The 22,582-nt window shown below is 46.7% G+C and overlaps 1 protein-coding gene across 1 annotated transcript in view; it reads left to right on the top strand.

Moving 5' to 3' along the window:
- LOC115586719 (protein MTSS 2) overlaps window positions 1–21,773 on the top strand; it is a 30,980-nt gene extending 9,207 nt beyond the window's left edge. The window contains 13 exon segments of the mRNA XM_075488180.1: window positions 9,568–9,652; window positions 9,831–9,922; window positions 10,014–10,088; window positions 10,548–10,556; window positions 12,320–12,477; window positions 12,578–12,685; window positions 13,675–13,772; window positions 18,177–18,309; window positions 18,870–18,944; window positions 19,649–19,825; window positions 19,986–20,151; window positions 20,334–20,710; window positions 20,712–21,773. Of these exon segments, the coding sequence (XP_075344295.1) occupies window positions 9,568–9,652; window positions 9,831–9,922; window positions 10,014–10,088; window positions 10,548–10,556; window positions 12,320–12,477; window positions 12,578–12,685; window positions 13,675–13,772; window positions 18,177–18,309; window positions 18,870–18,944; window positions 19,649–19,825; window positions 19,986–20,151; window positions 20,334–20,710; window positions 20,712–21,155 (1,997 nt within the window). The 3' untranslated portion in view covers window positions 21,156–21,773.
- The last annotated feature ends 809 nt before the right edge of the window (window positions 21,774–22,582 follow it).

Raw genomic sequence — 22,582 nt, 5'->3', positions numbered from 1 at the left:
GACTTCATCAAATGAGCTTATAGATTATTTGAGTGTTTTTAGATTGGACATCATGTACGTGCGGCTACTTCAGCGAGTGTTGCATTATGGTCCGGTCGGATTGTACGCCAGGCTTTGCAGCTCGGGGTTAAAGGAGACATGTTATGCTCATTTTTTCATTGTTTTATTTTAGGTTGCTACTTGAATAGCTTTACATGCTTTAGTCAAGTAAAACACTTTGGTTTTCTCTTTAGCTCCCGTCTCTTTAAGGCCCCCCCCCCCTCCTGAATACACGGCCTGCTCTGATTGGTCAGCTCAAACACGCCTGACAACAACAGAGCAGCTGTGCTAAATCGATTCTTACAAATGCATGACGTGGTGATGTAGCGTGATGTCACCAAGTCAAGAAATTAAAGGTGTGTCTGCTGACGAGGCGTTTCAGGAGCAGTGTTTTCTGTGGGAGAGAGGAGCTTCTGTTGGTGTTGGCCTTTTTTTTTTTAGGTTTCAAGATCTTTAACATGCACAAGAACTTAGAAAACACAGAAGTGAATGCCTGTTTCAGCTGAGCTGAGATCTGAAGTTCCCTTAATTGACTAACTTCCTACTTGAGGTGTCACTCTGCCCGCCATGCTTCCAAAGAGCGTGTTTACATCACAACAAAAGGTGCAGTACGTAAGAATAGGCCACCTTGAATTCATACTCTAGAAAAACAGGGTCAGCATATCACCAGAATAACAGCTGACTGCTGCTAACTGTATTCTTATTACACATCCGTGACTGTACTGTTAGCTTACTAGCTCAGTTAGCCGTGCAGCTAGCCAGAGTTGCAGAGAAGCTTTGCACCGCTGGGAGAAAGAGGTCAAATTTACATTCAGCTGATATTGTTAGTTCATTTTTATGTTTCTAACATTTTGAAAAGCAATTTATATTCTATAAAAAGTCAGTAAGGCCAAATCGAACCTTACAGTGTGTCCAGATTTAGCCCGCGGGCCTCACTTTGGGCAGCCCTGCTGTAGAGTTTATAGACTGCAACCTCAAAAGTGAACGCGGTCGCTCGGCGAAATGTTTTCCAGCTATTATGAATACTACAGTCAGAAAAAGTAAAGAGGGAGAAGTGGCTGGAACAATGATGTGAGGAACAGACGCTGAAGTGGGGGAGTAATAATGTGAGAGAAAACAAATCTTTGGCTCTGCGTAACTTTCATTCTGAGGCCGAATACCAAAGTAAGAAGACAAACACGAGCCCGGAGGAGAACACGGTGTTCAGCTACATCCTGAACACAAAGTCGGCGTGGAAGGGAGCCGGAGAAGGGGAGGAGGAGGGAGGAGGAGGGAGGAGAGGGGAGGGAAACACACACAGGAGGAGGGAGCCTGACACAGGAATTTAAGGGAGGACATTAAAAGAGGGAATAAAAGGGATGCATGCATAGTTCTGATGAAGTGATGTTACTGATTGAAAGAAGTTGAAACAGGTTCACTAACGCACACGTGCACGTTTTCACGACCCGGACTTGTTTTTACGCCGAAACGCCTTCAATCTTCCTTCCTTCAGTATCCTGTGCAGGAGGGTGAAATCCTCCTCTTCAAAGTTTGTCTGCTACCTGCACCAGCGCTGGCATCAGTGCGACAACACGATTGGCTGATGTGTTTCCCAGTTCAGCTGTCACAACGCAGACGATTGGCTCTTGGTTGAAGGCGCCGGATACGCGTCACAACCGCCATCTCTGGCATGACGGAGGTTTCTATCGAAAAGGCTTTAAAGTGAAACTCTCGCCAAAATGCAACCTAGGCTTTTTTTTTGTGAATGTACCCGAGTCAAACCTTCGTGTGAAAGCATAATTAAAGAGGCACTTTTAAGATTTACCGTATTTTCTTTTTCGGGTCAAACTCATTTTCAATGGGAGTTCTACGGGCACTTTTACGATAGCATCAAAATCTCTATTTCTAAAACAGTAAGAAGTCTCGACACAACATGAAACTTTGCTCGGTTCTCTACACATGAACACGAGCATTGAGAACATTGTTTGTGTACACAGAGTTTACTAAAAAGAAGGTTTTTGAACAACTCACGTTAGCAGTAGCTTGTTCCGCTCGCCGCCGTCCTGCCAGTGGAGAAGCGTCGATCTCAGAATGTGACGTAACCTGGAGGACAGTTAAGGTGGAACTACTGTCTTCCTGCAACAACTATCCACGCGAGATCTCGCGTGACTTTTCCAGCTTTTTATTTTAGTATTGTTTCTTATATGAGGCTCCTTTTTCAACTTCAAGGTCAATATTGTTTTTCGCTAACGACAAAACAACGAATTATCCTGCATTTATATGGAACTAAGCTTTAGGAGCGTTCCACCTTAACTGTCCTCCAGGTTACGTCACATTCTGAGATCGACAGCGGAACAAGCTACTGCTAATTGTTCAAATACTTTCTTTTTAGTAAAATCTGTTACACAAACAATGTTCTCAATGCTCGTGTTCATGTGTAGAGACCCTGGTGATACTACCAGCAAAGTTTCATGTTGTGTCGAGACTTCTTACGGTTTTAAAAATAGAGATTTTGATGCTGTACGTAAAAGTGCCCGTAGCACTCCCATTGAAAATGATTTTGACCTGAAAACGAAAATACAGTTAATCTTAAAAGTGCCTCTTTCGTCATAATTATGCTTTTACACGAAGGTTTGACTCGGGTACATTCACAAAAAAAGCCTTGGTTGTATTTTGGTGAGAGTTTTACTTGAAGTGGTTTGCGTCCTCCTCTGTCTCTTTGTAATGATCAGTGAGGAGATAAGTTTGAACAAAGATAGAAACATTATCATCACAGTGACTTTGAACTTGACACACCAGGATAAAAAAAAACCCAGAAAGCCAAACTGATCTTTTGGCAGTGGAATAAAAAGTCAAATGTCTTTTTTTGTTTTGGCAGGTTTTCCATGTTTTAAAAACCCGCATACGTTTTCTATCTTTGCTGTCCAAACAGTGTAAGAGTTCTGTCACAATGAAACTCATCTCGGTCCAAACACCCACATGGAAAAGTTGTATTATTATGAGTGTAAAGTTAGTACAGAGTTTATATCTGACGTCTTCAGCCCCGACTGGTTCCTCACCGGCGATGATAACAGACCTCCCTGCAGGGCGGGAGGAGGAGCGCAGCACCAGCAGCGCTGTCAGCATTGTTTGCAAATGAGCAGAGCTGCGGGAACTTTGTCGGGGCAGAAATAACGGGCAGAACTAATCGGGGGTGAAGGGGTGTAAAAGCAGGGAACAGCCTGAGTCATCTGATTGGCTCGCGGGATTTTGCTCCTTTCTCTTCTCCTTTCCCTCGCTCTTCTTGTTTTCTCCCCTCTTTTTTTTTTTTCAACTCCGATGAAAAAGCACATCTGGACGAGAGGCGGCGGTTATTTTTAGCAGCATTTATGTCCCTGAACAGGAAGCTCCTCCAGGAGGAAAATATCACTTCCTCCTTGTTCTCCTTCTCCTCCTCCTCCTGCTTCAGTCTCGTCCTAATGCACTCCAGAACATGTTTACAGCACACACACACACCGAGGTCTGTCTGAGGCGGTGTGTGTGTGTGTGTGTGTGTGTGCGTGTGTGCGTGTGTGTGTGTGTGTGCTGGCCAGACAACAATGGCTGGAGTGTGTGCGCTGTGAAACAATCGATCCTGAGGTCGTTTCCGCTGCCTTTCATGAGCATTGTTGCGAGGACGAAGTGACATTCCACATGACAGGAAGTGACACAAAGGGCCTGGACGCTGTTTGGACTTCGACCACAGACTCGGTACACAAAGAGCACAAGTTCACACATAAACACACTCGAGTTTCATCGCGGGTCAGAGTTATTCTCTGGGTTCATTTCCAGCTGCTCAGATGTGACGGTTTGCTCCTTGTCTCTGTTTCTTCACACTGTGAACGTCGGACAGAACGAGCAGTTTGACGACGTCAAGACGTTTTACAGACAACAAGATTGTTCAGTTAATTAAGAAAATGTCTGATAGATTAATTGATAATGAATATTTATTCACTACCTGAGCAGACATTCATGTCCGTGTCTTTTAGGATGGAGTGCCAGGTCTAAAATAAACCCCCTAATGTTTTTAATGTGGGTTCTGCAAAACGAGAAGCTTTTAAACTGGTTAAATTGTATTAATTTGATATGTTTTAATTCCTAAACATGTGTAATTGGGTGTTGTTTGATTGACAGGACAGATGCAACAACTTGCTTTGACAGACTGAAGGAAAAAGCAGGAAACTCAGGAAGACAATGAAACAGAATAAACACCAAACAGAAAGAAGCTCAGACTCCGAAAAAGGTTGAAACACAAAATGTCAACATGAATCAACACAAACAAAAAGGAATAAAAGCAATAAGAACGGCAGGAATTGCATAAAATCACCACAGATAGAAAGAATAAAAGAAGTGATGAAGGATGATGAACAGAAACATCACGTGGGAGCAGAGGAGAGAGTAAAAGGAGAGTCTATAAAAATAATTTTTAAGAAGCGATTCAGGTGAAGTTACAGAGTTTGGGAGCGTCTCCTCCACGTTTACCTTCAGATTTAACAAACTCACCTGCAGATCTCAGACATTTACTGCTGTGTTTCTTTGGGGCGAGACCTGGACGAGTTTTAAAAAGTGATCGGTAATAATATAAATTCCAAAGCGTTCAGGGAGCCAGCGGATGGAAAAAGCCAGAACTGGAACTGTGAGGCAGGGAGATGAGAACCGATGACTCGGTCCAGCGTTCTGATTCTGGAGATGGATTTTATTTGAATGAAGCCGGACGATAAACTGCACATTTCTTTGACTTTGAATGACGTTTGGCCCCTTTTGGTTCTCAGACTGGCTGTAAAAGATATAAAACTTTATAAATATCTCCATGTTTGCTGTAAAAACAGAGTTCTGTGGTCATTTCCTTTTATTTTTCCTTCCATCAAAGTTCGAGAAGGGTTACCACTTCAATATTATTCTACATATTTTGGTTTCAGCGTTGTAAGAAATATATCTAGAATTCAAAATATGGGGCAATTTTGCAATTATTATTATTATAATTTCTACACATGCAGCAGCGGAGCCCCAGATGTCGAGCGGAGCCAGGATCAACAGCTCGACGGTCAAAGTGAATTCTGGTTCGGGGTGCAGAATTTTTTTTTGTTGCAGCGTCTCCCACAGAAGTCGTCTGCAGCGCTTCATGCAGCCGACACGAACACAAGGCTGCTCTCGCTGAAAACAAAGGAACACAATCAGTGATGGCCTAGTTTTTATCAAACAGGCAAACATGCTCTCCCTCCAACAAACTCCAACACGCCACATCAGGCTTTGTTTACAGAGAACAATATACTCCTCATCCGTCTTTATCCGTCGCTTTGAATATATTCTCAGCTGATGAAATATTTACATAGAAGCTGAAGGGAGAGCTACAATCATGGCTCTTTATTTCTTTATTATACCCACATTTTATGTCAGAGGGATTCTGGGGAGTTTCCCCGAAGGCCGTCCATCTGTCCGTCTGTCCGTCTGTCCGTCACCCTCTGCACACCTGCAGCAGGTGATTTATAATCGATGTCCGCACGTTTTATCCGCTGCTGCTCTCCAACCAGCAGACACGAGGGGGAGGCTGCGTTACTTTTTAATACCGTCTGCTCCGACTGAGCCGCGGCAGCAGAACTCCAGCTGTGCTTTTGAAGTGAACGTCTGCTGATGTGATGTCTCATCACTTTTTGTGTTTACGTTCAGAAACTGCAGAGTGTTTGCTCGACGCGTAACTAAACAGGAGCAGTAAAGCTCATCGTCTTTTTTATGGCTCTCTGTGTGTTTCTGATGACTTGAACTAATTCCCTCGACTCCTTTAAAGATAAATGTTCTGGACCTTTTGTGGCGGTTCCTCCTGGCAGTGCCGGCTGCACCTGCACCTGCAGCAGCCAGCTAACACTTCCTCTGCCCCCCCCCCCCGGCTGGCCGAAGCCAGCGCCACAGTGTGTGTCCTCTTTCATCCTCCCTTCTCACCCCGCAGCTCTCTTTTTCATCCATCAGTGGCCTCCGCTGTGTCGCTGCCAGTTCACATTCTGTACCACTTAAAATGAGCGAGGGAGGGTAAAAGCAGGAGGCTCGACTGTCGGTGCCAGCTCTGCAGCCGAGGTGCCAACCAGAGGAATCACTGTTGTCTCACGGATGATGGAATTTCCTTAGCTAAGCGGCTCCTGCGTGAGAGCTTATAGCACCAAAAAAAAAAAAGAGGACTTCATATTCCTGGCAGTGTGACTGTGAGGATGTTCTGTACCTTTTTCGCTCTACAGCCCGCATAAACAAGCTTTATTGACACAGGAAGCAGAGGGAGAGGGAGAGAGAGAGGGAGCACCGACGGTCTCAGGAGAACCAGAGTCGGGTCTTACTACAGTAGAAGCGGGCCCAGCACGGTAGTCTCCAGTGCAATGAAACCTGAGCCGAGCGGCGAGGGTTCTCAGATGCTGAGAGAGGGAGATAGTTTAGCTAAGCTCCCATGTTGAAGACATCAAGGACCGAGGCCTGTGGCAGTTTAGCTCCTGGCTCCCGGGGCTCCTGGCAGGAGAGCCCCTCTATAAAGCAGGCCCATTAAAACGCTCCTCCTTCCCCCCCCCTGTGGAATCAGGGGAGTTAATCAGAACCAGAACTCTGGATGGGACCACTCACTAAACGCTTAGACCACACTGAGCTGGTCCTGGATGCTGGAGCGTAAAGTTCCCAACTGAACCCGGCAGAGTGCGAGGAGGGGAGGGGGGGGGGGGGGGGGCTTGACCTTCCCACCAACAGACCCATGTACTCCTCTACATGCAGATCTGCGATTTATGGTGGGGGACGTATTGAACCAGGCGCCGTCAGCCTCCCCGCCATGTTATAATGAACCACACGTTGCTGCTTCGCTGTTCAGCTGCTCCCAGTTGTTTGCTCCGTGTCTTAAGATATACGGCTGCGTTGCATAACAGCGCTCCATTCTGGTCTGTGTTTTGCTTCATTCATGCACGTGTGGGTGTCTGCTATGAGGTCGGCGCTGCTCCCCCTAAAGCTCCCAGGGGGCGCCGGCTCTGCTCAATAATCACTTTCCCAGCTCCTACGCACTCCAGCCGGGTCTCAAGCCCCTACAAAGACGACCGTTGATAGATTTTCGATGGAGAGATGCTCGAGTTCATCGTGTTTTATTACGGATATTTTTTCGGAAAGGGCTCCGAAAAAGGATCAGCTCAAACGTCAGGAATATTCCGGAGAACTCGTCTTTCTCCTTCCAGCTTGTAAGTGTTTGTCACGAGCCTGTGCGTGCGTGCAGGGCGTGCAGGGCGCCGTGGGAGTGAATCACTCTGTCGCTGTCCGTCCGGTCGAGGCCAGAGGCCAGCGGCGATCGCGGACACGGCCAGGAAGCTCGTGGACCTCCCCAGGATGTAGCTGTCAGCTGATCCCCCTCTGGGAGGGGAAGGAGGAGACGGGAGGGAAGAGGAGGGAAGAGGAGAAGAAATTGGCAGGTGTGGATGGGACAGGAGAGGAGAGGAGAGGGGAGGGGAGAGGGGGGTTGGGGGCTCTCCTCGCTGGCTGACGGTGACATTGGGAAGGTCTGTTAGAGAGATAAAAGAGGCCACATTACTGCCTCACCCCCTCTCCCCTCCCCGTCTCTCCCTCAGCCTCCCTCCATCCTGCCAGAGCTGATTTGCAGCTGTGGACGCCTCGCGTAATGCTTTTAAGGGGAGAGAGATGTATAACCTGCGCACACACGTGTGTCCTCTCCCGGCTTCACGAGGAGAGGCCGCTACATGACAGATACTCAACAGCCGTCCTTTAAAAAGACGGACAGCTGCTCTGGCCGTTTCTATCAAGAGCTGGGCGTTATAGGTTCCACATGTTAGCTCGATCGCTTCCTGCTGGTGTTGTAACGCCTGTGTGTGACGCAGCTGGATGACCTTTCACCTCTAACCCGCTCGTCAGTCACCTAGAAAAACGCAGCGCAGACCCAGATGTGTTTTCTGGGTCTGCGCTGCTTTTTTTGTGTGAGTCGGAGTCCAGATCTGTTTCTCTTTCAGAGTCCTTCTGAAGCGGCACGCTGACGGCAGAGCGCTGGAGACACGAGATGCTCTTTGAACTCGGCGGTGTGACGCTGCATCCACTGGAGGCAGTAACCTAGTTTCTTTCTGTGATAGCCGGAAAATAGCTCAGATCTCACCGGACAACCATCTGTGACTCGTGTTTTCTCTTTTCGTTTCACTGCGTGTCATCACTCTTTCTCTTCTGCATGTTTTTGCAGAGCAGGTTAGAGCTAGTTTCTCTCTCTCTCTCTCTCTCTCTCTGTCCGCCCTGCATGAATGGTGTTTAGGAAACAGAGAGAACAGGAAAGGCAGAGCAGGCAGGGAAGAATAGAGGGATATCCCCTTACAAGGTTCCCTCCTTTTCCCTCCAGGATGGAGGGGGTGAGAACTTCGGAAAGGGTGGATGACCGGGAGGGGGGCTGGTAAATCACACCACCTGTCCACGGGCACACAAGCGCTCATTGACGATGAGCACAAATACAGTCGTGCATGCTTTTACTCTGCGAGGCATCCTCTCTCTGTCCCCCTGTGTGTGTGGTGAGACTCTCAGATTAGCCCTATGTGGCCCAGATTACAACGGGATCAGCGCCGCCGCATATTACACCGGCCTGTGAACCGGCAGTAAGACAGCGGGCCGGCCTGGGCTTTAGGGGCCGTAAACCCCCGTTTTAATTACACTTCAGCAGAGAGGAAAAGTACAGTAGGCGAGTCGCACAAGCTGTTATTTAGCAGTGTGACGGGAATCTTCACGCAAATGAATGTGTTGTCCAAAGGGACGCAGTGTAGGATTTAAGTTTTCAGGGAACTGTGTCACAAAGAAAAAGGGACATTTGTGGGCTCTGCTGTGAGGATCAGCGCTCGTCCACCTAGTGGCCGCAGCAGGAAACACGCCTCCACCAGGAAAACTCCCGGATAAATCAGTCTGACGCACTCACAAACACTCCTGATTTTCCCGAAGACTCTTTCACACCTTTTCCCCTTTTTTAGTTACCAGAACATGTTTGTAGCACCGTCCTCGTCCTCCTCACTGAGTCAGAGACGGACAAAGAAATCGAGAGGAAAGATTATTTGAACAAATTTCAGACCCACTGGAGAGACAAATTCACGTTTCTCGCTCAAAGTTTTGAAGGAAAAGGGCTTTCCATCAGTCACGTGGGTCACACCACATCAGTCCCCGTCTGACAGATGTGGAGCAAAAGAGCGTGCAGAGACTCAAGTTTACATCAGAGGGGGAGTTATTCTGGGTTGTTGACACTGCTGCAGCTTTCTTTACTGTTTTCATGCGTTAAATGTCACCAGAGTGAAGGCAACACACTCCTTGAACCTGAAGATTTCGCCTCCTTTGGTTTCCCCGTTGTTTGAAGTCTCAAGGTTGTCAAGTTTACCGACTGACACGAGGGAATCAGACCTTTTAGCACCCTCTCCTGATGTGTCTCCTCCAAAAAAAAAAAAAAAATCACATTTTTCCAGGGCAGGAGGCACGTCTGAGATTTGCAACGCAGCCCTCTCGATGCATCACAGGTGACAATTTTGCTCTGTTATCTTCTCCAAGGTGCCACCAGGGACGTCGGCTCGGCTCTGACGAGGATGTGCATGCGACATCGCAGCATCGAGGCAAAATTACGCCACTTCACCAAGTAAGTGTCATCGGTGTCTTCTGCTTGTTTTTTTTCTCTCCACTCTCTCTGCAATTTCCATCTTCTGTTACCTTGGGGAGGATTACCGCTCGACCTTCCTCTCACGCTGCCACTCTTCGCTGAGTGCTTTTGTGCCGTGGAAACAAATCTATTTGTTACTCTCCTTTCTGCCGTGCAGCGCTCTTATGGAAGGCCTGGTGACGCCGCTCCAGGACAGGATCGAGGAATGGAAGAAGACGGCTAATCAGCTGGACAAAGACCATGCCAAAGGTTAATGAGCAGGAAACATACACTGTCAATAGTTATAGCTCTGTGTGCTGGACAGGAATTGATGCGCGTTTGGCGTTTTTTCTCTCCACAGAATACAAGCGGTCTCGTCAGGAAATCAAAAGGAAGTCGCTAGATACCATAAAACTGCAGAAGAAAGCAAGAAAAGGTGAGAAAAAAAGGGAACAAGTAACTGATGACTAATAAACCCGTGGATAAAAACACCCGATACCACTTTATTGAGTCGTCTTGGCTTCTGGTTCCTGTTCTGAACAAACGGTTCAGATTGAACTGGCGCCATCTAGAGTCTCGCGCCCGACACGACAAGTCCATCAGCTCCAGACGCCTGGCACTGTTTCAGAGCCCGGACGATTAGTCAGCTTCTCCCTCATAAATCAGAGAAATGATCTTCCTTCCTGGCGGTGCCCGCGTTAGCCCCGACTGCTGGATGTAATTAAATTCGTATTTCCATCGCGGCCTCGTTCTACACCTGCCGCACGGCCTCGTCATAAACTTGCAATGTGCCCTGATGTGATCCAGCTAACACTGCCTGTTCTTCTGTCTCCCTCCCGCCTGTTTCTGAACCCTCTCCTCTGTTTCTCTCTGGCTCTCTCCCCCGTCGCTGTAGAGCTGCTAGGTATGTCTGCTGTGCTGTGTGAACACTTCATGGGATAGTTTGTTTTAAAACGGCATCCTGATCATCTTCAGATCAAACTGCCAGACAAAGTAAACCCTGTGCTATCTTTGCATTTTTGGTTGAAGGAAGGAGTTTGAAGGTTTTTTTTTGGAAAATGCACTTTGAAATGCGAGATTGATCCGTCTGTCCTGTCTGCCGCCACCAGCAGGAAGTTAGCTTAGCTTAGCTGGAAAAGGCTAGCTCCGCCCAAAGGTAACAAAACCCACCTACCTGCTTCTCTCAGGTTCACTAATAAACATTAATCTGGTTTGTTTAATCCACGCAGAAACATAAGTGTTGAAACCACACGCTGCTGTGTTGCAGAGCGAGCCAGCGTGCTCGTTTCCCCGTTATTTCCTGTATTTATGCTAAGCTAAGCTAACATCTTACAGATATGACCTCGTCTAACTCTCGGAAAAAAAAGAGCTATTCCTTAATCCAACCTGCAGGTGATGCACGCACTGTAAATATCCTAACATTAAACATTTTAGTAATAAATGAGTGTAAGTGAACAGGTGTTACAGATAACAATAAAGGATAAGTTCACCCAGAAATGAAAATAGAGTAGACGAGAAAAAACACCAGAACAAAACCAAATGGCTCCACACAGCTCGTTGTAAACCAAACTCACTCCAAAGCTGCTAATGCTTTCAGCTTAGCAGCTCTAAAAAGGGTGAAAATAACTTTTTTTATGACCTTGCGGCTTCTGGAGTCGTGGAGGAGACACTTCTGTCTTCTGTTTTCTACTAAGGAGAACGATGAAACACTGTTTTGTTCTGATGCTCCAGAAATATTTTGTGGAACCACGAAAAACTTCGATGTGACTCGATGATGAATCCTTTTTTATTTTTGGGGTGAACTCGTCCTTTAACTATCGCTGTGTTCTATTTACGCGCAGCAGTTTGTCGTGACAGCGAGCCGAGCATGAAACGACACACACACATTCGTCTTATCCCTCGTAGCTCTTTTTGCACACAGCTAGTTTGATGTTTTTTAAAAGTCGCCTTCCATTTTCTAAATGGTCGGAAACTTCCGCTTGTTTGGCGACCGATCAGTCAGACAACCCGTCGCTCCTCGGAGTAAGAATAGCTTCTTTTTTTTTTAACGAGCTGACATTTGGCTCTACGATGGCGGCAAGTGTTTCAGAGTGTTCCACCAAACACACAAACTCCTGTTTGTTGTGGACTAAATGAGATTCTTCATTTAACGACAGACAAAGACAGATATTCGCGTTCTGCCTGCTGAAGTCAACAAGAGCTGAATTCACTCAAATTATATTCCTTCCTTGAGTGCTTTTTGTTTTAAGATGGAACCAAAAATGCCAGGATACACTGCAGGGTGGTTTTATAAAAGCTTATTACTGGCAGCGTGAGTCATACAACCAGCGAAGCATCTTCATGGTCATCTTCATTAATTACTTTGCCTTGGTTCATCCTCCGTATCGTCTCGTGTCACTGTGGTATGCAGGTCTTGAACGACTCTCACACATTCTGTTTACATCCGTGTGTCTGATCGGGTTCATTTCAGGTCATCAGCATCAACTCATCCTCGAGTGTCCCGTCTGTTCGTCCGTGCATTGACCTGTAGCACGCTCAGCAGTTCATCATGATCGTCTTCTAATCGTCTCTCCATGTTTTTTACTCCCTCCTTCCTCCCTGCACTGTGCACGCTTTCCTTCCTTCACGTCGCTCCCACTCCACCTCCTCCACTCTTTAACTCTCCAGGCCGGGGGAACCTGCGCCCCCAGCTGGACAGCGCCATGCAGGACGTCAGCGACTTGTACCTGCTGATGGAGGAGACGGAGAAGCAGGCGGTGCGCAGAGCACTCCTGGAGGAGAGAGGGCGTTACTGTACATTCATCAACATGCTGCAGCCGGTGGTGGTGAGCGACACTGAGACCAACAGCGCTGATGTGTACAGATTTCTTCCTCTGATTGCTCTAGTTGTTTGAATTCGAGCCCGTCCTGTTTTTCCCCCTGCAGAACGTGGAGATCGCCATGCTGGGAGAGGTCACACACTTGCAGGCCATTGTCGATGACCTCACCGTGCTGACTGAAGACCCGCACAAGCTGCCGCCAGCCAGCGAGCAGGTAAAACCATCAGAACGGTTACAGACGGACGGTTTAGAAACGACCGAGGCGAACAATATCTTGTGATTTGACAGACAAACTGTATCGATTTGAACTCACGAAGCGGACAATCAGCTTGATTTCTACAGTTGCGTTTATGCCGATAATGTTGGTTTCTCGCTGTAGCCGACTTCTTTTATGTAAGCTATCCTCTGGAAACACTCCGCCAATTTTATTGCACAGTAAAGTGTGTTTACAGGCCTTGTGGATTCTTTGTATGTGGAAAAAAGTCATTTGAAATAATTATAATGATGGAGATGGTCACTTACATGTGCTTTTTGTCTGTTCAAAGCTCAATATAACATTTATTCTACATCATTTACCTCCATTGTTGTCCATGATTATAGAAAAAGGGCTTCCCAGGTTTATTTTTTGGGAGTATTGAGTTCCACTCGCTCCATCCGTCTGCTGTAAATCCTCCGGAGGATCAGCCTGGCGGAGAAAACGGTCCCCAACAAACGCACTGTTTACTCCAACATGTGCTTCGAGCGATATTAACCATCTGTTTAAAGATATTAAATAACCTTCTTCTGGAAGATGAAACTATATATTAGTAACTAATGAATGAGCTTTTTTCTCCTGAGAGCAACAGACGAGCTGGAGGAAGGTCAGAGGTTTCGTCTTCTCGTGACGTTTGTTGGCAGAATATTAGAAAATAACGTGCAGATCCTTCAGCGTCCTCGGACAGCGTTCAGAGGTTTGATGGGAGGTTTCTCGCGTTTTCTGCTCTTCCTCTTAATAGTCTCGCCACAGCCTGACAGAGCCGACCTGTTTCCAAATGAATTAATCCTCTCATATGTCCCTCAGCACGGCTTAAATAACAACTTGTTCTGTTTGGGGAAATGTTGGAACAAGTTGTAATCCGCAGTAATTTATCACAATCTGCCTGAAACGTTTAGTGTTTTTGTATCTGTGTGGTCACCGCTCTGGTCATGTGTTGCTGCTCGCAGGTGATCCGGGACTTGAAGGGTTCTGATTACAGCTGGTCCTACCAGACCCCTCCTTCCTCCCCGAGCAGCACCGGCTCCAGGAAGAGCAGCATGTGCAGGTACATCCAACACACACACACACACACACACAATGTCGTGATCGTACATTTAGACGTGGTGTGTTGGGTCAGATTGTGTTCAGAGGGTTAGATGAGTTATAATCATGTGGACCAGGTGACCTCGCTCCCTCAGCGCTCAGCCAGACTATCAGTGACAGTCGACATGTTGTACTCGGTGTATCTTGCCAGCTCCTCGGCTCTCGCTCCTGGCAGATTTACACTCCTCAAGCTTCTTACAGGCAGATTAGGACCAAAGCTGTGAAACATTACAGCCTGACAGCCGTGAGCCCGCATGAGAGCCAAAATCCTACATTTTAGGAAGTCTAATCGTGATAGTTCAGCTATTTAATCAGGCGTAAAGGTCGAAAGGTGCACTCCAGGTCACGAAACACCCGTAATGTGGAGTTACAGGATCTCTGAACCTGGTTATCACACGTTATAACAGCTCGCGTGACACTTCCTGACACAGCCTCCCTGATAGTTGCAGTAATTAGCGCTGCCGCCTGTTTTCTGTCTGTCTTAAGGAACACACTTCACTAAACAAATAGTTTTTTTGCTAATCGTTTTTAACAGTATATACTCACTGTTGGAAAGCTGAGACTGTCGTGATTATTTTAAGCCCAAACACAAAGGAAAAAAGTTATTTCCAGATCCTGTAATAGCCTTCTAAACTCACCATGACACAACATTAGAAAGAGCCCTTTACCACAAGAAGCAAGAATGCCTACATACCTTCAGAGTGTTCCCTTTTTCCACAGCTACAACGTCATGCCACAGTTTTTTTTTCATAGTTCGCCAAGAGTCCATAGAATGGGAATATCCATGTCATTTTACCTAAAGCTAGCTACAAGTGTCAAACAAGCAGGAAACCCCAGGGTCTTAGCTTTCATTTGAGACCAAGATTATGTTTCTAGGTAAAGGGGTTCTCAAGTTAGAAGCCTTTGAATCTCAGTAGGCGCTCTTGGAAAGAGAGGACCCAAGCAAAACGCACAGACATGCCTTTAGAAAAGAAATTGTGAAAAATCAATTTTTTATTCTTTTGACTTCAATTTTTGAGTGTAGCAAGCTGAGACCTGTGGCTATGTCCTTATTGTGTCTGCTGTGTCCATAGACATACCTGAGCCCTTATATCTTAGTCAGTTTATTGACATTTGAATTGGACGGAAACCAAAACCTGTGTTCCAACCTCTGTAACTCTGTGTCAGTATGTCATAGAATCACACTTACACTTCTAGAACAAACTTGAGGGTGTTACCTTTCCAATGGTACCAAGCACATCCCTGAGTCTCAAACTATGTGGGAACTGTCATGCTTTTAATTTCGGTATGTCGTTTTGGAAAAAGAACCTTAAAATGGGGGCGTTCATTAAGTGGTTGAACACAGTTCAAGTTCGTTCGTAAACTGTTACTTTGTCAGTTAGCTTGATGTTTGGAGGGTAAAATAAGACCAGGCCTTGAAAAATGTTTTATCTCCCTAATGTCAGCTTTTCTGTCGAACTCACAGAAACGACCTTGGTTTCAGCTTGATCGCTTGTCAGTTCATCCACTAAGTCTGTAAAAGAGTTCTGACAAGCCAAAAGGTCAAAGAGTTTCTCTCCTCCTGCCACAGCGGAGTTATGGATAGGAAAAACAAAATTAAATCCCCAAGAATAACAGGATTTTCTCAATATAACGGTGATTCAGAGACACTTAATAAATGTGATTGAGAGACGAAGTGTTTAAGTGCAGAGGGAGAACGAGGACATACGGAGATCGTCGAGTTACGAATCATTTAAGGTTATTTGATTTGTCATTTTTAATTTGGCACGTCTCCTTAAGCGTCATCCTCGAGGACGAAGATTAAGGAGATATGATAATTGTCAGATGTGTTCCAGATGGAGAGAGCAGCGCAGAGGGAAAGGTTGCACATTTTGAAATGCGTGGGCGACGACGACACGTAACGCTGAGCGAGAGCGACAGCAGGAAGTGTGAAGACAGCTGTTAGTGTTCAGAGGGAAAGTCAAATCAAAGAGGTGGAAAGTTTTTAATGCTCTTTGATGCACCGAAAATTAGAAGAACGGCGTCGTTTGGACTGTTTCGCACAACGCCGTCTTCATGTTCTCTCGCTGTTGTGATCAATTTTTCATTCCCGCTTTCTCGCTGTTTTCTCGGCGGCCTCAACACAAATCCTGCCACAACAGGTTTCAGAACAAGATGAGGAGGGAAAAACAGCCTTGATCACAATCCTGTTGTTATTTTACATGAATACTGGTTTTATAGAAGATCTCTGATGCCAAAATGAACAAGTAGACTTTGTATTTGTATTATTATGAATTAATTTACTATAACTGATGATAAACAACGACAATTAATTATCCTTTTGTCTTCGATAAGAGAATAAATGTCCTTTTTTATTTATTACAGGATGTAAATATTCTTTTCAGACTCGAAACAAATTGAAAACAACCAAAAATAACTCTTTATATTAATATACTGGTAAACAATCACATTATTTTCATGAACCGATTATCACTCAGCTTTATGATAAAACAAAATATCCTTTGTTGACCAGAATCTATCCAACCAGGACCAGAATGTCCGTGTTGTCCAGCAGTAGGGGTTGGTAAAAATATCGATACGGCAATATATCGCGATACTTTGCCGCCCAATACAATATTGATTTTTCAACTCCAAAGCTCGATTTAAAAAAAAATAAAAAAAGATTCATGTTTAGACGCTTTGCGAATGCAGTACGACTTCCGTATCTCCACTCCGGTAGGTGTTGCCGAGCGACTCTGCTGTGCGGCGGGTGTATTTCTGTAGTAGAGAGAGCGGCTGAGGTCTTTGCAAAATGGATGGCAAGTTAACAACGCCTCCGCAATTTAAAGGAGAACTTCGGTCGATTTAAACATGCAGCTTCATTGTTCAAGCTACCCTTGACTTGCGAGTACCGAAGACGTGAACACATTTGGTCCAGCCATTACAGAGCTCCGTGAACGGAGACTTAGCATTGAACGCTAACAGCATGGGGTCAGAACTTTACACTGTGTTTTAAGCGTCTTAACATGCTCCACATCTCACACCAAAAGTTATGCAACATCAGCAGACACCTTAGCACACAGCACTGTAGCGTGTATGACTCAAAATGAATAAAAAAGTAGTTAAAACAGTGTGTTTGTGCAAGCAGCTACTTACCTGTTTGTTGACATCCGTGTGTTCCGGTAGCTAGACCAAACTAGCATATCCACCGAGTGTGCACTTAACAGGCTTAACAGGCTATTGTAATGCTCATGGCTCATGACAGGCTGTAACATGGACATGTACAATATGAACATAAACACGAAAATGCTGGAATACGTTTCCGTCTCCGCCAGTGAGGGAGTAAGTGCACGCTCGACGGATTGAATAGTTTGGTCTAGCTACCGGAATGAATGAAATAGTTTTGACTCAATTTGTCCTCTGATCAAAATCATCTGATGTACATATACAGGTACTTGTGTTTTCATCTTTATTTATATCGCAATATCGTGATACATATCGTATCGTGACCAAAGTATCGTGATACGTATCGTATCGTGAGGTTCTTGCCAATACCCACCCCTATCCTGCAGCGAAGAAAAATGCAAAACACAACCGTTATTTTTCTTCATGATTTTTCTTTGAGCTTTTCCTGAGATGCATTGTCCCCGCCACAATAAAATACAGGGGGTCGGTATGTCCAATGAGGGAACCCCGGCGCTGCTGACAGGGACTGATGGCCGCTATAAAAGACGACCTTTCACATTAAAAGCGGTTTCTGGCGTGGCGGCTGGCTGCGGGGACGTTTAGCGCCGACTGCACATCGGGTTTCATTTATGATTGAAGATTCTTCCAACAGCTGACGGTCGATCACAGATGTGAGGATCCCAGCCGCCGCCACAGGGAACGCTTTTAATGTGACAGACTGTCCGTCACAGCAGCTGTCAGGTCACACACACCCCCCCACTGTGACGGGACAGTTGATTGTAATTTTAAAGGTGCACTCCGTAGTTTACAACACAGTTTTGTACTGTTTTGCTTTGTTTATTAGTGGCGGACTCTGCCACCTTCCTAGCTGCTCACAGACTTTTGCAGATCTTATTTTCCTCTGAGAGCAGCTTCTTTATTCAGTTATGGAAAAGATAAATAATTGAATTAGTTTGAATTTTTTCCCCAAAACTACATATACCCCCTTTTTGAGTTTTTGTCGTTGAAGATGTGTCTTCTTTCTTCTTGAAATCTATGGACTGAATCCTTGCTGGCTGGTTTCTTGCTGCTCTCTGCTGGACGACACTGAAACGCAGTGCAGCTCTTTTTAATTCAGGATGTAAATAGATGTCATAAATGATGAGTATGTAAATCTTCCGTACACTTAGAGTCACACGCTGATGTGATATCCTGTCCGCAGCCTCCTCCAGATGCCCTCGGCCGGAGCACACCGGCTCAGCAGCGTCTCCTCCCACGACTCGGGCTTCGTCTCCCAGGACGCCAACACCCACTCCAAGCCTCCGTCGCCCATGCCCTCTGACATCACCAGCCAGGTACGGGAGCAGTCTCCAGCCGTCACACTGAAGTTCACACTGTGATCAGCGGGAGGATGATAGGATGTTACTGCAGCAGGACTTGTTAGCTCCACGCGTTACACAAGCGGTGCAGCTGCAGGGGGGGAGCATGACACAGAAACTAAAATAATTCTCCATCCTTTTTCTGGCACCGGTCTTGTTTGTGTTTCTCAGTAGGAGCTTGATAACCAAACTCAGTCAGAGCTGCTCGCTTGCAGCAGAGCTTGACCAGTTATCTCCCTGGACTGAGATAGTTACTCAGCCTCTCACGGTCTGAACTTATTCTAGTGTACATAACAAACTCCGCAGCACACCAACTGATGCAACGCTCTGTTCAGAATAGACGATCTCACAGGCTGCTTTACTTTCAGTCCAGGCTGCGGTGTGTGTGTGTGTGTATAGATCCCCTCAGAGACCAGAATACCTCCCTCCTCCTAAAGCTCATCAACTCTCACCCTCTTCGTGTGCGTCTCTCATCTCTCACACCTCTCTTTTCCATTTCCTCTCCCCATTTTGTACTTCATCTTCCCCGTTACCAGAAATCAACAAGCTCAGCCTCTTCTGAGGCTTCAGAAACCTGCCAGTCTGTCAGCGAGTGCAACTCTCCTACAGCGGTTAGTACTGCATGCTTCTCATCGCTTTGTTGAACACACACACACACACACACACACACAATGAGCTGTGCATTATTACTCACTGTCATCTATACTGTTAAGAGGCCTGTGGGCTCCACTCGACAGCCGCGGGGCGGTTTGACGTGGACTATTCACGGGTGTTGAGCACTCTGACTCAGACTTGTCTTGTTCCGCAGTTTGGCTCATGCTCATCCTTCGGTACCTTTCGCCCTGCTTTCTCTCACACTGGCACCATCAGGCCTCTCTCTGTCATACTTCCTGCGTCCCCCACATTTAACCACTCCCCCGGATCCAACACCCCCTCACCTACATCAAAGGTTCCTAGCTGGAAGGTTTGTTTTCATTTGCAATTTTACTTTTGGGTTTGCCCTTCTTAAAAAACTTGTGTTGCTTCTTTGCTTCTTGTGTTTTATTGCCTTCATAACGACTGACCTCGCGGTCGCCATTTTGCCGGTGCTCATCGAGCTCAGTTTTCGTGTCTTTCCTCGCAAAGATGCGCCAAACTGAGACGGCTCTCCTCATTTAACAACGCTCACATAGCCTAATGTCTGCATCAGCTTCTAACCAGCTCATGAGCCAAATCAGCGGCTTCCATGTTTAACTGACTGCACGCCTGTTGGATGGCGAGCGCTGCAGATGCACAGCAGGGGAGACAGTCTCATTTTTTCCTTCTGCTACCGCAGGACTGGGCCAAATCGAGCTCCTGCGAGCCATCATTGGCCAGCACTCTGCAGCGTAGGAGGGAGTCTATGGATAAGATGAGAGAACTTGAAGCTCCGCCCAGTCCGCTGGGGTATTCTGGGATGCAACCAGACGATCCGCACCGAGCGAGAATTGGCCCGGGAACCATTGCAGCCAAGGTAAGAGTAAAAAATGTAAATTTAAGCATATGAATTTGTATGCTGTGAGAATATAAGTGTGGTGAATTGCATATGTAAATATGTGCTAATATTTATGTATTTCCTACCTGCCTGTACGTCTGTGTGTGTGTGTGTGTGTGTGTGTGTGTGTGTGTCTCAGCATGGCGAGCCGCTCTCTCCAGCAGCCAGCACCCTCGCTATGGTTCTGACCCGAGGTTTGAGCATGGAGCAGCAGAAGAGCAGCAGGGACTCTCTGCAGTACTCCAGCGGCTACAGCACCCAGACCAACACCCCGTCCTGCTCTGAGGACACCATACCCTCTCAAGGTGCCGCTCGCATGCCTCAGCAGACATTTATAGCACACAGTTTCTATTTTCTGTGTAAATGTGGAGACGATATTGTGTTGTTTAAAAGTCCAGTACCCCCTGCCTTCAGCGCTGACAGGATTAAAGTAAAAAGCTGCAGAAGAACTCTTAGAAACATGCTCATGATTCACTTTCACCTCCAGGTTCTGATTACGAGTGCTACTCTCTCAACGGGGACGCTGACAGTGAAGGACAGGCCGACTTTGACAAGTCCTCCACCATCCCGCGACACAGTAACATCGCTCAGAGCTACCGCCGCATGATCCAAACCAAGAGGCCCGCCAGCACGGCAGGTCTGCCTGCAGGTAAGACCCTGCAGGGAACGCCAAACGGTGCAGGCGGCAGCAGCAGCTCTGGAGCCATCTCGTCGGGGACGGCCACCATCCGCAGGACGCCGTCCTCCAAAACTGGAGTGAGACGCACGCCGTCCACATCCGGCCCCATTCCCATCCGGCCCCCCATCGTGCCAGTTAAGACGCCCACAGTGCCAGATTCTCCGGGGTACGCCAGCCCGTCGCAGCACCGCGTAGGGCAGCGAGGAGTTTCTGTACGCCGATGACCCGTCTAGTGGTGACTACATGAGGGCTTCACCAAAGCGGATGAGCCTCCCTGACACAGCTTGGGGCTGTGGAGGAGGAGGAGGAGGAGGAGGGGCGGACAGGACTGTTTACGCCCAGCAGGCTCCCGGCATGGCCGCCCACAGTGCTGAGGAGGACCCTCTGCTCGCTGCCAACCGCCACAGCCTGGTGGAGAAGATAGGGGAGCTGGCAGCCAGCGCCCACGCCCTCGGTGAGGGTCACTTCCCCTTCCAAAGCTCACTGCCAGGGGATCCGGCTCTGTGTGCGCCCCAGGAGCCGTCCTCCATGACACAGGAAGACAAAGATATGTTGGTGTCGATACGCCGGGGCGTGAGGCTCCGCAAGACAATGACCGACGACAGGTCTGCTCCCAGGATTCTGCGGTAGCTGAGGGGGAGGAAGGCTGCGACGCAGCAGCCGTGGTGCCCCAACTCACAAACTGAAGCTTTTATAGTGAAATGACACACATGAACTGTGGTACAGAGTAACAGAGAGGATGTAACGTGTGCTGAATGAAGGCCAGTTCAGAGTAATGACCACGAACAAATGTCGAGTCATTTCATGTCATGTATGTATTGCGTACGTACAAAGTAATCCATATTTTTTTGGTTTTTATTCTTCTGTTTGGTTTTTGTTTGCGTCTGTGGGCGTGGTGGCTGTTCTGTCTGCTCCCCGTGTGGCCGCTCGTCTCGGCCCAGTCTGTCCCGTTTCCTTTAGAGCTGTTAGGGATCGAACGCTCCGTGTCTTTGTTCTTCTTGCTCGTATGATTATTCTAATATTGTGCATTTCTTAATTAACACGGCCACCTGTCAGTGCTCTGTGAGCCTGTCTGTATGTTGTGTTGCTCATCATTACTGTACACGTACCGTATTACTGTTTCTTGTTTTGTTTCATAAGCTGAGCAGCAGCTGTGTAAGTCATGTAAAATAGGAGCAATATGGCAGTGTTTTTATTGCTGTACTGTACTGTCAATATATTCTGCAATTAAACAGGCTTTTTACTGTTGAACGGCTCGATTGTCTTGGTCAGAAAAATTAAGTGCATTTATTACTAATTGAAAATCATCCGTCCGTGTTGTCCAGAATGTAAATAATCTGATAATCTGCTGCACTTCGCTGTACTTGCAGCCGTTATTACTTTATGTACCAATATTATTTTAATTGAAAAGTATATCTACAAAATCTAAAGTGGGCTTCAACTATTTTCCTCAGGCTTTCTTGGGGTTTTTTTTTATTTCTTCAATACTTTTCTCCACTTTAGACTTTTTGAAACTGTGTAATTTTATTAAGAGTTTTATTTTTTCCCCAGCAGCGTTCTCTACTCTCATCACAGTTAAACCATCAGTGTTTTATGACTCGTCCAGCACAGTCATCTTCATTTTTTTCCATCAGTCTGGACACTGTAATTTCAAACTTTTTAAGTGAGTGTCTTATTTTTTCCCAGTTAATGTTAATGCTCGGTCCACTGAAAGCTCACAGTCATGGTGTTCACAGCGCTGCAGTACTGTGAGGTGACAGAAGGGGGCGCCAGAGACCTCCACTGTGGGTGAGACAGTGCGCAGACTGGGGCCAGAACAAGCAGTAATGGAGGACATCCAGGAGAGCACTGCCTCTGTTAGGATGTGTGGCAGCCGGCTGTGTGAATGAAGAGCGGGATGAAGAAGAAGAGGAGGTGGTGGAGGAGGTGGTGGAGGTGGAGGAGGTGAAGGTGAAGGTGGATGTGGAGGTAAGGAAGAACAACATTCATGTTCCACGAGTGAAGCACTGGAAACATGTTAGCATCCAAACATGACCCAGACTGGTTTAGCTAGCTGG

Source organism: Sparus aurata, chromosome 8 (assembly GCF_900880675.1).
Source record: "Sparus aurata chromosome 8, fSpaAur1.1, whole genome shotgun sequence".
Taxonomy (NCBI): domain Eukaryota; kingdom Metazoa; phylum Chordata; class Actinopteri; order Spariformes; family Sparidae; genus Sparus; species Sparus aurata.
The sequence above is the reverse complement of the archived record's forward strand: the minus strand, read 5'-3'. Positions and strand labels throughout refer to the sequence as shown.